General features: G+C 24.6%; 3 protein-coding genes across 7 annotated transcripts; 2 read left to right on the forward strand and 1 right to left on the reverse strand.

The window, feature by feature from the left end:
* Window positions 1-8: 8 nt before the first annotated feature.
* Window positions 9-4,925, forward strand: LOC127285213 (folylpolyglutamate synthase, mitochondrial-like). The gene is made up of 3 exons (XM_051311099.1): window positions 9-571; window positions 1,192-1,307; window positions 3,559-4,925. Exons 1-3 carry the CDS (start codon window positions 497-499, stop codon window positions 4,880-4,882), a joined length of 1,515 nt encoding a protein of 504 aa, XP_051167056.1. The 5' UTR covers window positions 9-496; the 3' UTR covers window positions 4,883-4,925.
* A 314-nt stretch (window positions 4,926-5,239) lies between these two features.
* On the forward strand, window positions 5,240-8,041 carry LOC127285214 (folylpolyglutamate synthase, mitochondrial-like). The gene is made up of 3 exons (XM_051311100.1): window positions 5,240-5,556; window positions 6,164-6,285; window positions 6,593-8,041. The coding sequence occupies exons 1-3, from the start codon at window positions 5,500-5,502 to the stop codon at window positions 7,893-7,895; spliced, it is 1,482 nt and encodes a 493-aa protein (XP_051167057.1). The 5' UTR covers window positions 5,240-5,499; the 3' UTR covers window positions 7,896-8,041.
* A 626-nt stretch (window positions 8,042-8,667) lies between these two features.
* LOC127285208 (neuropathy target esterase sws) lies at window positions 8,668-18,423 on the reverse strand. Of its 5 annotated transcripts, none has more exons than XM_051311086.1 (16): window positions 18,203-18,423; window positions 17,136-17,531; window positions 15,406-15,825; window positions 15,011-15,330; window positions 14,592-14,937; window positions 14,210-14,503; window positions 13,730-14,106; window positions 13,457-13,619; window positions 12,959-13,339; window positions 12,565-12,840; window positions 12,251-12,437; window positions 11,306-11,422; window positions 10,408-10,524; window positions 9,786-10,106; window positions 9,356-9,645; window positions 8,668-9,061 (listed from the first exon to the last, which is right to left on the reverse strand). In XM_051311086.1, exons 1-16 carry the CDS (start codon window positions 18,209-18,211, stop codon window positions 8,960-8,962), a joined length of 4,116 nt encoding a protein of 1,371 aa, XP_051167043.1. In that variant the 5' UTR covers window positions 18,212-18,423; the 3' UTR covers window positions 8,668-8,959. The 5 variants fall into 5 exon arrangements, with proteins under 5 accessions (XP_051167043.1, XP_051167042.1, XP_051167047.1 ...); XM_051311085.1 differs by having other exon boundaries at window positions 13,457-13,622; XM_051311090.1 differs by lacking the exon at window positions 10,408-10,524.
* Window positions 18,424-18,651: the final 228 nt, after the last annotated feature.

Here is an 18,651-nt window from a genome sequence, read left to right on the forward strand (position 1 = left end):
AACAATGTCGTCTGCTACAAGACAACGACGCACGTGTTTACAAGTGATTTATTATTAAATAAATAAAAAATTGACACTAACTTAAGTAATTATTTTTATTAACCTAATAATATTAACCTCTTTAAATAATTATGTGTTTCAGTAATGTTTTTATAATATTTTTAAAATTACATACTTATTTACAAGTATACCGGTAAAATTTTAATGTTTTGTTATTTAATTTTATATTTTTAAAAAAGGATATCGTTTTTAAAAAATTACACAAAGTGTACAATTAAATATATTATGAAATAAGAAAAAAAAACTGAATGAAAAATAATAATTTTCATTACTAAGATGAAAGTATGATAATGTGGATATATAACCTAAAAAATCAAATGATCTAGAATGTTTGGAGTTTTCTGGTTATTTATTTCCATATTTTAATAACCTTTGGCACTGATATTAGAAGACAAACAATGTGACGTTGCTTACTATAATATCAAACTGGTTTGAAATGATCTGCTTAGTTAAGAGAATGACTCAGAGTGTGATTGGAGTGAGAACAATGTGCTCCTCAGAAAGTTATGAGGTAAATTTTTTCTCATTATCTTATTAACCTATCTAAATAGAAACTGAATATTTTTTTTACTAACTTCTTAATTTTATTATAAAGTTTTTATTTATTTTTAAGTAATACAAATTTTAAAAAAATAACTTTAATTCTATATATTTATTTTAATGAGATAAGTTTAAGAAACTGAATTTTCGACTCTTAAAACTAAATTATTTTATTCATTTAAATTTACACGTTCTTCAGTTAATTAATATTATTCAATTATTAAATTATTTATTTATTCCATGTACATATTTTAGTACATTATGCAATTTGACACAAAAAAAGTAACACATCACGCGTATATTATTTTAATAAAATTCATAGAAAACCGATAAGAAAATTGTTTATTCAGCTATAAACTTTTTCATAAAAATTTTATCCTACAATTTTCTTTAGAAAATTATTAAATTAATTTTATAAATCTATAATCAATTTATTAATTATATTTTATTTATTATTTATAATAATTAAAGCGCAAATAATAAATTAAAGCCACAAAAAAATCTACATCAAAGCAAATAAATAAAATTATATTTTTTTTTCTTTACATTTCTTTCTTACATTTCATTAAATTTAAATCTTTTTAAAAACAGGAAGCAATAAGGACTTTAAATCAATTACAAAGTAATGCTGCGTATATTCGTTCTGTGAGAAAACATAATTCTTCAAATAATACAACTCTCGAGGATACGAGAAAATATCTTCTGAGGTAAAATAGAAGAATTTTTTTTTTTTTTATAATTTATACATTAAATTATTTATTTTTGTTTTTAATTTTTTCAGCCCTCGGATTATACGACTTTTTCTGATTTTTTTTTGACTTATTTAAATAAAATGCGACTTTTTAGACTTTTTTTAAAAATATTTTTTTACAAAATTTTTTAAACAAAATACATCTTTTTTAGTATATAATTCATATCTACTTTCTTTCAATTATTTAACAAATTTTTAACTAAAAATTTTTCTCTAAATTAATTAATTTTAATAAATTTTAATGAAATTCTTCACAAATTTAATTATCTTAAATTATTTTTCAATTACAATTTTATGAAATTCAACAATTATTTAAAATGTAAATCTAAAACTGTTGTAAATTTAATAATTTCAACTGTAACTCTTCCGGAATATAATTGTTTTTAATTATTTTTATAATATTCTTCGCATTTTAACAAAAATTCTTCACTAAATTAATTATTTTTAATAATTTTAATGAAATTCTTTACAAATTAATTATCTTAAACTATTTGTCGAATTAATGAATTTGTAAAATTCAATAATTGTTTGAAATTAAAAAAAATATATATCAGCAACGGAAATTTACAGAAATTTCAATTAAAAATTACTTGAAATTCAATTATTTTCAAATATTTCAATTTAACAGCTTTTAAAATTTAATTATTTCGAATATTTTCCATCTAAAACTTTCGGTAATTTAATAATTTTTATTATAACTCTTCCGAAATATAAATATTTTTTAAATGATTTTTATATTTTTTTAAAAATTCAATGTATTTCTAAAATTCTTCCAAAATTCAATTATTTTCGATAATTTTAAATGAAATTTATCAAATTAAAGAATTTATGAAATTAAATAATTAAATTGTTATAATTTTAAAAAAATCATCAAATATCATTATCAAAAATTTTCAATTCAAAATCACCTCTAAAATTTAATTATTACTAAAATTTTTTGAAATTTAATAATTTCAACTGTAACTCTCCTGAAATTCAATAATTTTTAATGATTTTTATAATATTCTTCTAAAATTTAATTATCTGAAAGTATTTTTCAATTGAAAACTTTTGAAATTCAATCTTTGTCTGTAATTTCTAATGAATTCTTCATCAACAGAAATTACTAAAAATTTCTCTTATTATAATTATTGTTTGAAATTTAAGAAAATCTTTTGAAATTCAATTATTTTCAAAAATTTCAATTCAAAAGCTTCTAAAATTCTGAATCTAAAATTTTTTGAATTTTCATAATTTCAATTAAAATTTTTTCAAAAATCTCCTGAAATTAAATTATTTTTTTTTAATGATTTTTATAATATTCTTCGATAATTTAACTGTCTGAAACTATTTTTCACATAAAAAGTTTTTAAATTACTGTATTTCTGTCTGGATTTCTAATAAAGTTTTTAGTAACTGAAATCATCAAAAAAAAAAATTTTTAATTAAAAATCACTTGAAGTTCAATGATTTCAAAAATTTTAATTGTAAATCTTTGAAAATTCAATTACTTTTAAAAAATGTTATCTAAAATTATTTGATAAATTATTTTTAGTTCTGTAAAACTTAATCATTTATCTGAAAATTAACAAAATCTTTTGAAATTCAATTATTTCTAAAAATTTCAACTTTAACTCTTCCAAAATTTAATTATTTTATTATTTATTTAAAATATTCATTTAAAAAAAATTATTATTTAAAAATCACTTGAAGTTCAAATAATTTCAAAAATCTGAATGATAAATCTTTGAAAATTCAGTTACTTTTAAAAATGTTATCTACAATTAATTGATAAATTATTTTCAATAATTTTAATATTTATTTAGAAATTCAATTATTTAAAAACATTTTACAATAAAAACTCTTAAATTTGAATTGTTGTTAGAATTTTATTTTTTTGAAAATTTGTTCTACTTAATTAAAATTTTGAAAATTTTCCTTACTTCGATTCTGAAATAGAATTAAATTTTCTTGATAATATTTTTATTCTCATTACATAATTAATAAAATGGATTTAATATCTAATAACTTTAATTATTTAAAGTAATATAATTATTAATTAATTGAATTTAATTAAAATAAAAAAATCAATTTTTTTGCCCGTTAAAGTCGATCCGAGGCCTGTTTTTTAAACATTTAATTTTTTTTATATCGTTAATTTTTATTGTGTTTTGAACACTTTTATAAAATATTAATAATTATTAAAATATCTTAAATATTTTTTACAGATCAGGTTTATCGTTAGATGAATTAGATTCCCTGCGAATAATTCACGTCGCCGGAACTAAAGGAAAAGGCTCAACATGTGCATTTACAGAATCAATTCTTCGTCATCATGGTTTTTTAACGGGATTCTATAGTTCACCGCATTTAATTTCAGTTCGCGAACGATTTCGAATTAATGGCCAACCAATAAATGAATCAACATTTACACGTTATTTTTGGAAATGTTACGATTCTCTAAATAAAATGAAAGATCACGATAAAGATATGCCGCAATATTTTAAATTTTTAACAATAATGATGTTTCATGTATTTTTAGAGGCAAAAATAGACGTTGCAATAATTGAAGTTGGAATTGGTGGCGAATATGATTGTACAAATATAATAAAAAATCCAATTTGCACTGGAATAACAAGTCTTGGTCTCGATCATACATCTCTATTAGGTGAAACAATCGAGGAAATTGCATTTCAAAAATCGGGAATATTTAAATTAAATATACCTGCATTTACAGTGCCACAATCAATTATTGCAATGAATATTTTAGAAAAACGTGCAATTGAAAAGAATTGTTCATTAAATATTGTGCCAAGTGTGGAAAATTATAAATGGCCCAATGGAATGCCAAAATGGAAAATATCACAAAATATACATAATTATAATCTTTCAATGGCAATAAAATTATCAACAACTTGGATGAAATCAATGGAAAGAGAAAAAATTAATCATAATTTATTTGGAAAATCTTTATATTTGAAAAAATTAAAGGAAAAAAGATTTTCACTTAATAAAACTGAATTGGCATTATCAAATTGTAAATGGCCAGGAAGAACACAAATTTTACATGGTAAAAATATGAATTTTTATATTGATGGCGCACACACAATGGAAAGTATGGAATATTGTGTTTCATGGTTTCAAAAATCAACAAAGGGAATAAATGGAAAGAAATTTTTAATTTTTAACGCAACTGGTGATCGTGATCCAGAAAAATTGTTAAATCTCTTAAAACCATTGAATTTTGATAAATGTTTATTCACGCCAAATATCGCTGGTATAATAAATATTGTTGATCAAGAAAATTTTACAATAGGAAATGTTGAACAAAAAAAACGTTGTCAAAAACATCTTGATATTTGGCAAACAAATGGAATTATTGTTGATAATGTAAATGAGGCATTTCAATTGATAGGAAAAATAATTTTCCAACATGAGGGAAATATGAAAAATCAAGAAAAAGCTCAAGTTCTCATTACTGGATCATTACATCTTGTGGGAGCTGCACTTTATATTCTTGATCCAAATTTTGAAATGGTGACGAGCTTTTAAAAATTTCCCATATAGAATTTGTAATATAATTATTTTAAAATCATTATCGAATTAATTTCTTATTTAAAATTTAGTTTATAAGAATATTTTTTTTTATACAGAGTATAAATATTAATGAAAAATTAGTATTTTTAGAAATTTAAGAAACTTATTTTTATAAACAAAAACGAATATTTTTAAAAAAAGTTTCGAGAATTTGTTATAATTGAAGATAGTTTAAATTTGACATCAAATATAGAGAATCTAATCTAATTTTTATATTTTAAAATTTAACAAAATTAGTTTTATTTATTGATTATTGAATAAAATTTATTTTTAAAGTTAATGGTAGTTTATTTTATTTCAAAAGTATTTAATTTTTTTTTTGTCAATATTAATTTATTCTAGTTAATTTTTGTATTTTGGATTATTTGAAATAAATATTTTAATTTTTCCAATTTTGTTGTGGTTTTTTTTGGTTTTACTTATTTTTCCTTTAGTTTAAATTTTTAAAAAATTTGTTTACATATTTTATTTACAGTAAAAAAAAACAACGCCTCTAAGCGTGTGTGAATGCGCAGACAATTTACTTTCCATTCAGAGTAATCAGGTTTTCAATTTATCTGTCAGTGAGAAAAATGACGCAGTCTCGAGTTATTGCATTGGAACGCATAACTTCCGAAACAACATTTGAGGTAATTTTATTAATTGATTAATGATAAGTTTATTTATAATTTTATTTAAATTCATTCAATTGTAAACATTACTCATACAATTGATATTTTCAATTTTTTTTATTTACGTTTTTTTTATCTTTGTTTTATGCAATACGATATCCTTGATAGTAATTAAAAAAAAATACAAGACGAAAATGTTTATAATTTAAATATTTGAAATGGGAAAAAATATTTTATAAATTTTTGCTTCTCTTTCTTTTAAATTCTATTTTTAGTTCAAGGATCGATTGTTTTATGTAAAATCAATTTTTGTTTGTAAATTATAAAAAAAATATTTTTTAAAATATCTTGCTTATTATGAATGTTTTTAGTAGTTAATGAACGTAACTTCTACTAGAGATTAGTGTTTTTTTTTTATATTTATTAATTAGACTTCTTTTAACATTTTTTACTTACTTTTTTACTAGTTTTTATATTTTTTTATTTTCAAAAATTATTAATTTCCGAATTCATTCGATTTTTTTGTTAGTAGTATTTTTATTACATTGGTTATTTATTTTATATTTTATTATCAATTTTATTATAAAAATTTTTTTTAATTTTATTAATAAATTTTTATCTACAGAATGCAATCGCTGTTTTAAATACTTTCCAAACGAGAAAAGGTGATAAGAAAGATGATCTTAATGGAGATATTACGAGCTACAGTATTAATAAATTAGAGGATACTAAGAAATATTTGTTACGGTAAAATTAATTATTTCAAAAAACTGAAAGGGACTTTTTTTTAATCGTAATTAATTAATTAATCGTAATTTAAAAATCTAACATTTGATTCAAATACTTATTAAATTAATTAATTAATAAGGAAAAATAAGGAAAAAAAATTCTAATTACCCAAAATTTAACAATTTTTAAAATTTAGAATTGATGAAATTTAAACTATCTTCAAAATTAATATTGCAATTGAAAATTTCCAGATTTAAATTTATAGGAAAATGCCAATCAAATTTAAAGTAAATTAAAAAAAAAAATTCAATTTTACCGTTTACAGATCGGGATTAACAATGGACCAAGTGAGGAGCCTCCGCGTAATTCACATAGCCGGTACCAAAGGTAAAGGTTCAACTTGCGCATTCACCGAATCAATTCTCCGTAATCATGGCTATTCCACAGGTTTTTATAGTTCACCACATTTAATCTCAGTTTGTGAACGATTTCGTTTAAATGGTGAGCCAATAAGTGAATCAAAATTTTCACATCATTTTTGGAAATTATATAAAATTCTCTATTCAACAAGACAATACGATAATGATATGCCGCAATATTTTAAATTTCTCACTATTATGATGTTTCATATTTTTCTTGATTATAACATTGATGTTGCAATAGTTGAAGTTGGAATTGGTGGCGAGAATGATTGTACAAATATTATTGAAAATCCAATATGCACAGGTATCACGAGTCTTGCTCTTGATCATATAAAAATTCTTGGCAATAGTATTGATAAAATTGCATTTCATAAATCGGGAATATTTAAAATAAATGCGCCAGCATTTACTGTACCGCAGACAATTGAGGCAATGATTGTTTTAGAGAAACGTGCATTGGAAAAAAATTGTACACTCAAAATTGTTCCAAATTTAGAAAATTATTCATGGTCAACAATTCCCACATTGGGAATTCCAGCTGAGATACAAAAATATAATGCATCATTGGCAATTCAACTTTCTCTTGCATTCATTAATTCTGTAGAGAAAATAAATCAACAAATTAATTACAATAAAATTACAAATAATAATGATTTATCATTAAAAATATTTTCATTGGATAAAACAAAATTGGCAATTTCCTCATGTAAATGGCCGGGAAGAACGCAAATTTTAAGAGGTGAAAAAATTGATTTTTTCGTTGATGGCGCACATACATTGGAAAGTATTAATTGTTGCGCTGCCTGGTTTAAAGATTGTATTAAAAATGAATCGGGCAAAAGATATTTAATTTTTAATACAACTGGACATAGAGATTCGGAAATATTAATGAGACCATTGAAGAAATTAGAATTTTCAAAAGCATTTTTCTCCCCTAATATTTCGGGAATAAATAATATTAGTGAACAAGATTGTCGACATGTACACGATGAAATTATTAAAAAATGTCAAAATAATTGCAATTTTTGGGGTGATGGTGGAATTTACGTTGATAATGTTAATCAGGCAATTAATGAAATTTTTAATTTAGAAAATTTTCAACAAAATAAAATAAAACCCAAAATTCTTGTCACTGGTTCACTTCATTTAGTTGGAGCTGTACTTTCAATTATTGATTATAATCTCACAATGATTAGTAAATTTTAAAAATAAAAAAAAAAAAAATGTATTATAAAAAAGAAAAATGTTTGAGATTTGCGTGTGACTAAAAAATATGTTTAAATATAATATATTTTTGTAAATAGAAAAAAAAAATGGAAAAAATAATAAAGTTTGTCTTACAGTGAAATTCATTTGCGATTATCGTTTCTTTTGATCTGATGATGGTGGAGGAAAACAGTAATATGGCGTTATTTTAATTGCAGGAATGCAAGAATAAATTTTAGCTACTCCAGATGAGCATGATGCTTGATCTAAATTTGTCACCAAATTGCTTAAAAGAAGAAAAAAACAATCACAATTTTTCAATTAGTATACATTCTTACAACCAAAAAAATAAAAAAATCTCTTAAATTTGTTTCTTACTAATATTGTCCTTTAATTGGTTTCGGAAATAAACCTATCATTCCTGTTTTTTGTTTAATTTTTATATTTTTTTCTTTTTTCTCAGTTTTTTGGTTTTTTCCCATTTTTTTTTTTGTAATTTAAAAACAATTTTGAATTAGTTTCATTTTTGGTAAAACTTGGATAAATTTTTCATTTTGAAAGAACTAAATTTTTGTTTCCAATATTTGATCTTCATTTTTTTTTATCGTCTTTTATCTTTAACCTCGAAAATTTTTTTATTCGTCATTGTACCTAATATCGCAATTATCAAATTAAAAAAATTAGTTTCAAATAAATAAAATTTAATTTAAATAGAATTAAAAATGAAATAAAAAATTAAGATAAAATGCACAATGAGCATAAATACTGAATGTACAAATTATATAATAGTTTTTTTTTTTTATTTTGCTACAACAGTGATAGTAATGGTAACAGAAATTATTTTTTCTTTTTTTTTTTTACTGAATACACTGTAAACGATATTAAAAGCATTTTTAAATGAAATAGAAATGACAGTTTTTTTTGTATTTGAAAAAATACGAATACTCACACGCTTCTTCATTTTTTTTTACATTCCTATACATATTTACATTTTTTTTTTGGTTTGTTGTAAAAAAATTACAATCCAGTCATTTATTTTTAAAAAATGTACAAAGAGGCGAGGCTCAAAATAATTTTGAGTGATAATCAATTTCCGACTCAGCCTCTGTATCGGATAAACTTAAAGATGTTCCCGTTCTTCTTCGTAAACGATTGTCATCGGGACTCTGCATTAAAAATAAAATTTAAAATTTATAAAAACTATAATGATCATTTTAATTATTATTAAATAGATAAATTTTCTCACAAGAAAAATAATTTCTAGAAAAATTAAATTTCAAATATTAAACAAATTAATTAACAGAAAATAATAATTTTAAGTGAACAAAATTTATAGAGAGAATTAAAAAATAATATAATTAGTGAAAATTGAGAAAAAAGGTTAATAAAAATTAAAAGACTGTAAATTTAAATATAAAAATAAAATATTTTAGAATTTAGAATTTAAAAACAAAAATTACCTGATCCAAAATTCCAACCGATGGTTCGGATGCATATCCAACTTCATGTGCATCTTCCTCTAAATCGGCTTCATATTCCTCAATTTCGGAATCAGAATCTAAATCTGCATTCATGTAACGACTTCCTCGTGACACTTTGCAAACCATTTGTGCGAGATCAGTAAAAGTATAGGAAGATGTTTGCTGACATGCAGCTTGAGTCTTTGCTCTTAAAATTTTTGCATTTTCTCTATCGGCATTAAATCGTGGCAATATTCCAACTTTTTGCTGTCCTTCAAAATAAGTTTTACCTAAAACCAGAAACAATATTTTTTTAAAAATAAAATCAAATTAAATTAAAATTAATAATTTCTTATTTATAACGAATTTAATTTCAAAGTAAAGAAGAAAAGAATTTTTTTTAATTAGAAAGAAAAATAAATGAAATTACCATGATGATATCCAACATCTTTGATTTCATCGAAATTAGCGAATTGCAATGTTTTAAATTTATCAATAGGCGGTCTTATATATTCGCAATAATCAGAATTTTTAACTTCTTCTAATTGTCGAACACAACTGACATAAGCCAATCGCGATTGAATATCAGGTAAATTAGGAACTTTCACAGGCTCTGCAAATGGATTCCATCTTTTCCAAAGTAACCACCATCCTGACAATGAATCACCATAATTCGTTAAATCAGTATCATCTTGCGATCCAACGTCAATAGCCAAAATATGATGTGCTCCCTGTCTTAACATCTCGTCAGCTTAAACAAAAATTAAATCAGAAGTGTGAAATAATACCTATTTTTTATTATTAATTAATAAGTTTTAAAATAAAAATTGTTTAATAAAAACTACAATTTTATATATTTAAAACTAAATGATTTTTTGTCTAGTGCTAAATAAAATATGAAAAAAAAGATAAATTTAATTTGAACATGCTCTTAATTAAAGCACAAATAATGGGAAATTTTCTTATTTTTTTTGGGGGGGGGGGGAAAAAAGCAGGTTTTTTAATTTAATTTTTATATATGGTCAAAACAATTAATGCAAAAAAGCTTATACCTGGGACATTATTAACATAACACCCGTCGACTAAAAGATGCCCATCGACTGGATCGCAAACAGGTGGAAAGACTCCGGCAAATGTCATACTCGCCCGACTATACTTCCAGAGAATACCTGGTTCAGAGAAACTGAACCGTTCAAAAAAAATGGTTTTTCTTTTTTTTTTCAAAAATTCAAGCATCTTTTTAATCAACGGGAGCGAGCCTTAATAATAATTTATAAAATAGATACTTGCAATTTTCTTTTCCAACAATTTTTTTTTTTTTTTTCGTTATTTTGTATTCTTTTTATAATATTGAAAATTCTCAAGTTTATTTAAATCCAAAAAATCTAATTGCAAAAAGCTTGCAAATATTTTGTAATTAATAAATTCAAAAGGATACATCTAGCAATAGTACTAACAAATTATATTTAAAAAAAAATCACATAAATAATTTCCCTTATTATTGATTATATTTAATACATTTATATATAGTAAAAAGAAAACAATTTCAAAAACTAACGATCACAACAAAAAATTGTGCAAACTTGTACCATCCCACAATAGGTATAATAAAAAAAAAATTTTTAAATAAAATATTCTTTTTCAAAAATTAATAACGGTAATGTGATTCGTACAATCGTGCGATTTTTGCATAGCCATTTACAAATATACATATATATAGAAAATAAATCCCTCAATCATGCAAACACCGCAATCTCAATTTTTTTTTTAGAAAATTTTAATAATTCATTAAATTTTTCTTAATTTTTGACTATTAACAGCAAAAAAATATATATAAAAAGCGAGTTGATTGGGGAATTTGCATAAATCGGAATTAAAAATATATATAGTTGCCTAATTAAATAAAATATTGAAAAAAAAGAATACTTTTGTTTGTACAATTCAAATTACCTGGAAGGTTATTGACGTACCCGCCGTCGAGGAGCAGGTGACCATCGGCGGGATCGCACATGGGAGGCATATAACCAGACAATGACATCGAACCACGAATATATCGCCACATCGATCCTAAACACGATACACGTTTATTATCAATTTCTTAATTATCTTAATTACAAAATTCATTTTTCATTTAAATATTTAGCATCTTTCTGCACTCGTTTTTTGAGAGAAAATAAAAACTTATTTTTAATAATAAAAATACTATATAAATATATAAAAATATTGTTTTCTTTATTTTCAAATGAAAATAATGGAAAAATTAGCTAAATATAATATCTAATCCCTTTGGTAAACTTTAACAAATTAAAGAAAAAATAATTAACAAAAATAAAATTATGCGATTTAAATGAGCATTTTTTATGCGATATTAATGAAAAATCAATTTTAACGAGAAAAAAATTAAAAACAAAAGGTAAAAAAATTTCTATTCAAAAAAAAGAAATTGAAAAATTCTCAACAAAGAGTGGAGAAAGATAATTAAAAGTGACGAGAATTAATTATTATTATTATTATATACTAAATTCTATCGCGAAATAAAAATCACGAAAGTCTTTTTTTGCCGCCTTCCCACTTTGTGAGACTGTATTTCAAAACGGAGAGTACGTCAACAACGAGTTTCCAAAACTCAGCTCACTCCCGCTAATTTGAAGCATTAATTCTAATGTCAGTAAAAAAAAAAAAAATGCATCTACAGTGCAAATGCTAATTTTCATTTGAAAACAAAGAAGAAAAAATAAACCAAAAAAAAAAGAAAAAAAACTTTGGAAATCACACTCTTTAAAAAATAATTTACGCACAAAAATTCTCTTTTTTTTCACAAAACTCTGCGTAAAAAATTTTTTTTTCAAAACTTATATAAAAATAAAAAAAAAAAAATGAAATGCGTGTACAGACCGTGTCTATGAATTCTCATGCATGATGCTGTTATATCAGTCGTTAATGTAAAATAAGGAAGCCAAAGATCCTCGATGTATGTATCGCCAAACGTTGCTTGTATTGTTTTATTGAAATCCTTCCCCGAGAACATTGACGTCATTGGATAAGTCAAGTCTAAAATTTGTCGCCACCATTGTGTCATTTTCTAGAAAAAGAGATTTATAATTAAATTTTTTTTTTTTTTCAATTTAAATAAGTTTCAATAAAATAATAATCCTGATTCTAAAGTAATAATAAATAAATTTTTGTTATTAAAATTTTAATTAATATACCGTGGACCATTCTCGAGCCTTTTGCGTGACAGTGACGATATTTTTCTCCATACACCAAAGTGCACCCATAAAAGCACCAATACTAACACCACCGACCATATCAATTGGAATTCCAGCTTCTAAAATTGCTTTCAACATTCCAATATGTGCCGCTCCTCTAGCTCCACCGCCTCCAAGTACCAAACCAACTGAAGTTCCCGTTAACCATCGCGCAAGTCTACTAAAATCACTATGAACATTTGGCTCCGACAACAAAACTTTTGAGTACAATTCATTCTGTTTAAAAAAAAAATAAGAAAATCATTATTATTTTTAAGAAAAATATTAATTCTAATTTTAAAATCTGGTCGAGATTTAATTTTTTAAGTAAAAAAAAAGAAAATTTCATACATACAATTCGATATTGCGATTTTCTTGTAAACATTCGTTTTGGACATTGTATGTGATGATGACAAGAGACCCACGATCTCATATTGAGCCATTGTACAGTATTTGTTGGCCGTTGACCACTTTGTTCTTTGTGCAATAGTACCAATTCTTTTTGTGTTCTCATTGCTAATCGTTCAACTTCACGTTCCGTTCTTCCCAATGTTGGTGGCCGATCACCCAATCCAACTATTAAAATACAATCCGCCTGTCGTACGCATCTTTGTGTCCATAAAGTGTACGTTGTATCGCATTGATACAAAGAAATACGATGTTGATCCTCTTGTTGCGCCAGCCACGATGTTAATCGATATTCATTCATTGGCTCCATTATTGCACTTCCCAAAGTCTGCAATCAAAAAATTAAAAAAGAAAAAATTATTTCTAATATATAATTACTAATTAGTATAAAATTTGTTTGAATTCTTTAAAATTATATTATAATTGTAAATAAAAATTCGTGTACCTTTCGAATAACATCGGAAGTGAGTCTTAGACAAGGTCCAATTGCGCAAAGAGAATGATAAAGTTCATATGTAAACGCAGTTAATGGAACATCATCGGAGACTGGAACAATGGCAACTGTGGAAAAATTAATTTGCGATGGTCTTGCGTCCACTGTCGCTCTTCTACTAAAAGAACAAACATTGACAATTAATTAATTATTAATTAATAATAATACTAAATTTTAAATTAAAAAAAAAAAACAAAAATTATCAATAATTTATAAAATACATACTGAGTTCCACTTGCTCCGGTTTTTGGTGCCTGTTTCCATGTTCCAAGAATTCGATGACCCAATAAATTAATTAATCTCGTGACAACAATTGGATAACGCAATTTAATAACATTAAAAAGTCCTTCGGGCAATTTTGCAAGTTCCGAATCACGTACAGCCATTACTGTTGTCGATCTTGGCGTTTGCGTTACCATTTCCACAATTCCAACTAAATCACCTTTACCATATTCAGCGACACATTCTTTTTTTCCATTCTCATAAGTTATCACCGAACGTAATCGTCCACTCAATACAATAAAAGTCGAATCTGATTCATCGCCTTGACGATAAACGGCTCTTCCACTTTCCAGGAATAACCAATCAAGTGCAAAATCAACCTGAAAAAATTGAAAACAATTTCAATTCAAATTCTTTGGAAAAATTAAATTAATTAAAAATAAATTGTAATTTTTTTTAAAAAAATACAATTTGAAAACTTACTTGTCTAACGAAAGGACTCAGTCTTTGAACAACTGTATTTGCAACATGCAAAACAACAGTAGGTCTTTCTCTCATAATAGCAAAAAATGTTTGTTTACTCAATAATGCAATGCGGCTCAAATGTTTTGCTCTTATTGTGTAAAATGAGGGTTCTCCTGTTAAAACCGCAAGACCGCCAACAATTTCCCCTTGATGTGCACTAAACATATGGACTTCCTCTCCCGAATCAGCACCTTCCATTACACGTTGACTGATAACAAGAGATCCCGTCACGACATAAACTAAAGCAACGTCCTATAAAAAAAAAATCATTAAACAAATGATCCATTAAATTTAACTGAGTTTTTAAAATTAGTAAACAATTTAATTTGTTCCATTTTACCTTGTGAGATTCCTCCTTCATGAGATAAGTGCCAGCTGGAACATCGCGAATTTGCACTTTACCATCGCGAAGCACTGAATCATCCTCCAAACCAAGTTCCCGAACAAAAGCTTCAATTGCAATTTGAATAACTTGCGCTTCATCGAGATGAAAAAGTCCTTCATTTCTCGATGCTTTTCTACTAGCTCCACTTGGTAATTGTTGATCTGAAGAGGATGTTGTTTGTTGCGATTGAACATTAGACGATCCTTTCGACCAATGTGTATCACATTCATGAACCGTTTCCGATGTATGACTAAACTGTGGACTCGTAAACGAATTCTTCAAATCCAAATTATTTCTCGATCTTGAAGAGAAAATAAATTTTTTTTATTTATAAAAAAAAAAAATATTTTTTTAAATAAAACAAAATTCCTCACCTTCTACTAACAATAATAGGAATAGGTTGTGAACTGGAAATACTGTTCAATTCTTTTTGCAATGTCTCAATATTATCCGCTAATTCCGAACCAAATGAAGCGATATTTGGATCCACAGTTGGATTAGCAAAATTTTCCCTCGTTCTTGATCTAACCGGCGATCCAGAAAAAGGACTATGCTTCTTTTTATAACTTCCTTGATTAACTAATTCAGCTGATAAGCCGAGATACTGATGCAATGCAGTGAATGTCACCCGTTGCAATCGGACCATAATAACTTGTATCACACGAATAAACGCATCCGGATGATCCTGAAAAACCTGAAAAAAAGAAAAATTCTAAATAGTGTTCTTCATTAATAATTTCGAAAAAAAAACCAGCAAAAAGAAAGTTACCTCCTGAAAGGCGCTCATTGGCAATTTAACAACAATTGAATTCTCAACAGCACGTGCCGAAACTGTTTTATAAGTACTCGTATGTCCAGTGAGCACATCCGTAAAACTAAGTAAACTCGTCACTGATTCTCCAGTTTTAACTAATTTTAATGAAATTTGCGATCCATCGGATCCAGTAATATAAACATTGACTAAACCTTGCTGAACAATGAACACATTTTCATCGGGATCACCAATTTTAAAAAGTGATGTCCCAGCAGGGAGATTCATAATTTCCGTATGTTTGCACAATTTAAGAAAAACCGGCTTCTCAAAATGTCCAAATACACGAATACTTTGAAGAATATATAATGCATCAGGCGGAACTCTTTCACCTGGACCTAAATCTTCTTCAAGATATTCAGCAGGTGGTTCCAGTACCTAGCAGCAAAATAAAAAACAAAATTATTATTATTATTATTATATAATAATAAAATGCTTGGTCTGTCCTTCTGTCCTAACTAATTCAAAAATTCAATTCACGAAGCTGAAGTACACAACGTTTATTAACGAAATTTTTGTTTAAAGTTATATATTGACCCTAAATTACATATATTTATTGTAGGCGGAATATTTAAAGCATTTTTCAGATAAATATTCCGCCTATGTTAAATATGAGCCGCCGGATATTATTAATTAATAAATTTTTTCAAATTACTATATATATATCTTGTAGGAAATTTTCTGGCGCATATTTATTCTTATCATAAATTTTTTTTGTATTTGTAACAATTTTTGAGAAAAAATGCAAAAAACTGAATTTTCCTAAAAATCACTTTTAATTAAAATTTTTACTTTAATTCGTTCTAAAATGAAAAGTTCTAAATATTTTTCCATATAATTTACAGGAGTTATAGTTTAAACCATTCTTTAAATGATTCTTTCTTAATAATAATTCTTCATTTTTTAATTAGAAAAAAAGTTATTAATTCCACTGAATAAAATGTTTCATTTAATACTTTCTACATTCTTTTAATTTAATAACAATAAAGATTACTGTAAAGTTTTATTTTAATACACTTTTTTTTTTATTATCAATGAACATTTTATTCAAAGGAAGTTTATCCTCAGAGAAAATTCCCTAGATAAACGAAGCATTTTGAATAATATTAAGCCTTGCAGCACTGAGCAACAAAAAAATTAATAATTTTTTTTCAAAATTAAAAATGAATTATTATTAAGGATCATTCAAAGGATAGTTTAAACTATAAATCTTGTAAATTGTATGTAAAAAAGTATTAAGAACTTTACATTTTATAACGAATTAAAATGAAAATTTTAATTAAAAGTGATTTTTAGGAAAATTTAGTTTTTTTTTTTTGCATTTTTCTCAAAAACTGTTACAAATACAAAAAAATTTAATGAAAAGAAAAAATATGCGCCAGGAAATTTCGAACAAGATAGTAATTTTTTTTAAAAATGTTTTTGTTGATAAACGTTGCGTACTTCAGCTTCGTTTTAATTCTATTAAAATATTAATTATATAAACATATAAATTTTATTATTATCATTTAATATGTAAAATTATTACATTCTAAATGATAATAATGATAATAATTTAAATTATTATTGATAATATTAATTTTAATTTCTTTATAACAAACAATTACATATTCCATTTTGGCGGGCGTTTAACTTTGCTAGTTATTATTTAAAATAAAAAATTCTCTTCAACTGAAAAATTTATTTACCTTCAATTGCTGTGGAACTGTTTCTTTTTTTAATTGCAATAATCTTCTAGCAAATCTCATAACAGCTCTTCTTTTTTTCCCCTGTCCACCAGCCTGTCCGCTTATAGATTTTACTTTTCTTAACATTTTTCTCCCATAAAATAATACTTTGTCTCGTTTTCGAAAACGTGGCCTGCCACTTCCAACACCGACAAATTCTTTTACTTCGGGAAGAAATTCTTTGTTCTTCCATTTTTTTACAACAAACATTCCAATTAGAACAATTATTAATATAAAAACAATTAAATATACTATATGGGAATATGAAAATTGATATTCTCCTATTAGATGACCAATCCATTGTGACAATGTACAAGTTATAAAATAATCACAAATATTCTTAATCACATCTAACATCTGAAAAAAAACACGAATTATTTTTAAAAAATTAGAAAAAATTTTATGCGAAAATAAAAAAATTTAATAATAAAAAAATAATTAATAATAAAAAATTTAATAATTTAATATCTATTTTTATTGTAAGAGAATTTGAAATGAATAATAAATCAATACGATTGAATTTCAAGAGCTCGTATATGCAAATGAGAAAAAATGAAGAATTTTCGAGTAACATGATTGAATAATCTAGAAAACAAATTCTAATTCCCTTTTCAAAATTCATTAAACGTCATTAATATTACACAAAATTGATAATTATTCATATTTTCTCGAATAATACATATAATATTGGAAATAAATGTATAATTGTCAAAACATACATTAGAAAAAGTGGAAAAAAAAATTACAAAAAAAATATCTTTATTAAATAACAGTTATAAATAATGATAAACAAACAAAATTTATATATATATATACTATTAAAAATTTATAACAAAAGTACATAACAAGGTCATAATAATTTCAAAACTTTTCCACTTGTTTGAAAATTAATAAAAATGATGAAATTCAATGACATTGTTCCATATAAACAACATATAGTATAAAAAATCAAAATTTCATTTTTAGACAATTATAATTAAAAAAAAAAGAATATAAAAACTTATTTAAAAAAATATATAAACACTTACAAACTCCATGATGGGCGTTCATTTCTTCTTTAGAAGATTCTTTTTCTAGTTTACAGTCTTACAAGAAGGTTCAGGATTAAACAAGAAATGTGAGATAATTGCTATTTGGCATATGAACCACGATAATCTGACACTTCTTATCTACGCGTTATTAAAATAAGAAAAAAAACAGACGACCTTTGATACATCATCGCAGTCGCCATTTTTCAACAAGTCCCTTGAAGTTGGCACCGTATAAAAAAAAAATATCGATATACTTTCTTTAAATTTTCCCCATCATCAAATTAATTAATTTCCTGTTAATAACAAAAAAATAAATATAATAAAATCAAAAATAAAAAATTATTCTAATTGATATAATTACAATAAATGTAAATAAACTTTAATTTTAAAAGAGTTACTTTTAAATTTACGCGGGAATAAACGGACATTTTTTGAAAATGCGCCAT

Source organism: Leptopilina boulardi, unplaced genomic scaffold (assembly GCF_019393585.1).
Source record: "Leptopilina boulardi isolate dan_hultmark-lab unplaced genomic scaffold, ZJU_Lbou_2.1 LbouV2_330, whole genome shotgun sequence".
In the NCBI taxonomy this organism is placed as follows: Eukaryota; Metazoa; Arthropoda; class Insecta; order Hymenoptera; family Figitidae; genus Leptopilina; species Leptopilina boulardi.

What these genes read in the sequence shown, in the direction of transcription:
- LOC127285213 (XM_051311099.1), top strand. Translation starts at nt 497, where the DNA reads ATGATCTGCTTAGTTAAGAGAATGACTCAGAGTGTGATTGGAGTGAGA. An exon ending in GCTCCTCAGAAAGTTATGAG is followed by an intron (nt 572 to 1,191) that starts GTAAATTTTTTC and finishes TTTTAAAAACAG; the next exon opens with GAAGCAATAAGGACTTTAAA. An exon ending in ACGAGAAAATATCTTCTGAG is followed by an intron (nt 1,308 to 3,558) that starts GTAAAATAGAAG and finishes TATTTTTTACAG; the next exon opens with ATCAGGTTTATCGTTAGATG.
- LOC127285214 (XM_051311100.1), top strand. Translation starts at nt 5,500, where the DNA reads ATGACGCAGTCTCGAGTTATTGCATTGGAACGCATAACTTCCGAAACA. An exon ending in CTTCCGAAACAACATTTGAG is followed by an intron (nt 5,557 to 6,163) that starts GTAATTTTATTA and finishes TTTTATCTACAG; the next exon opens with AATGCAATCGCTGTTTTAAA. An exon ending in ACTAAGAAATATTTGTTACG is followed by an intron (nt 6,286 to 6,592) that starts GTAAAATTAATT and finishes TACCGTTTACAG; the next exon opens with ATCGGGATTAACAATGGACC.
- LOC127285208 (XM_051311085.1), bottom strand. An exon ending in CCTATTATTGTTAGTAGAAG is followed by an intron (nt 14,938 to 15,010) that starts GTGAGGAATTTT and finishes TTTCTCTTCAAG; the next exon opens with ATCGAGAAATAATTTGGATT. An exon ending in AGATGTTGGATATCATCATG is followed by an intron (nt 9,646 to 9,785) that starts GTAATTTCATTT and finishes TTCTGGTTTTAG; the next exon opens with GTAAAACTTATTTTGAAGGA.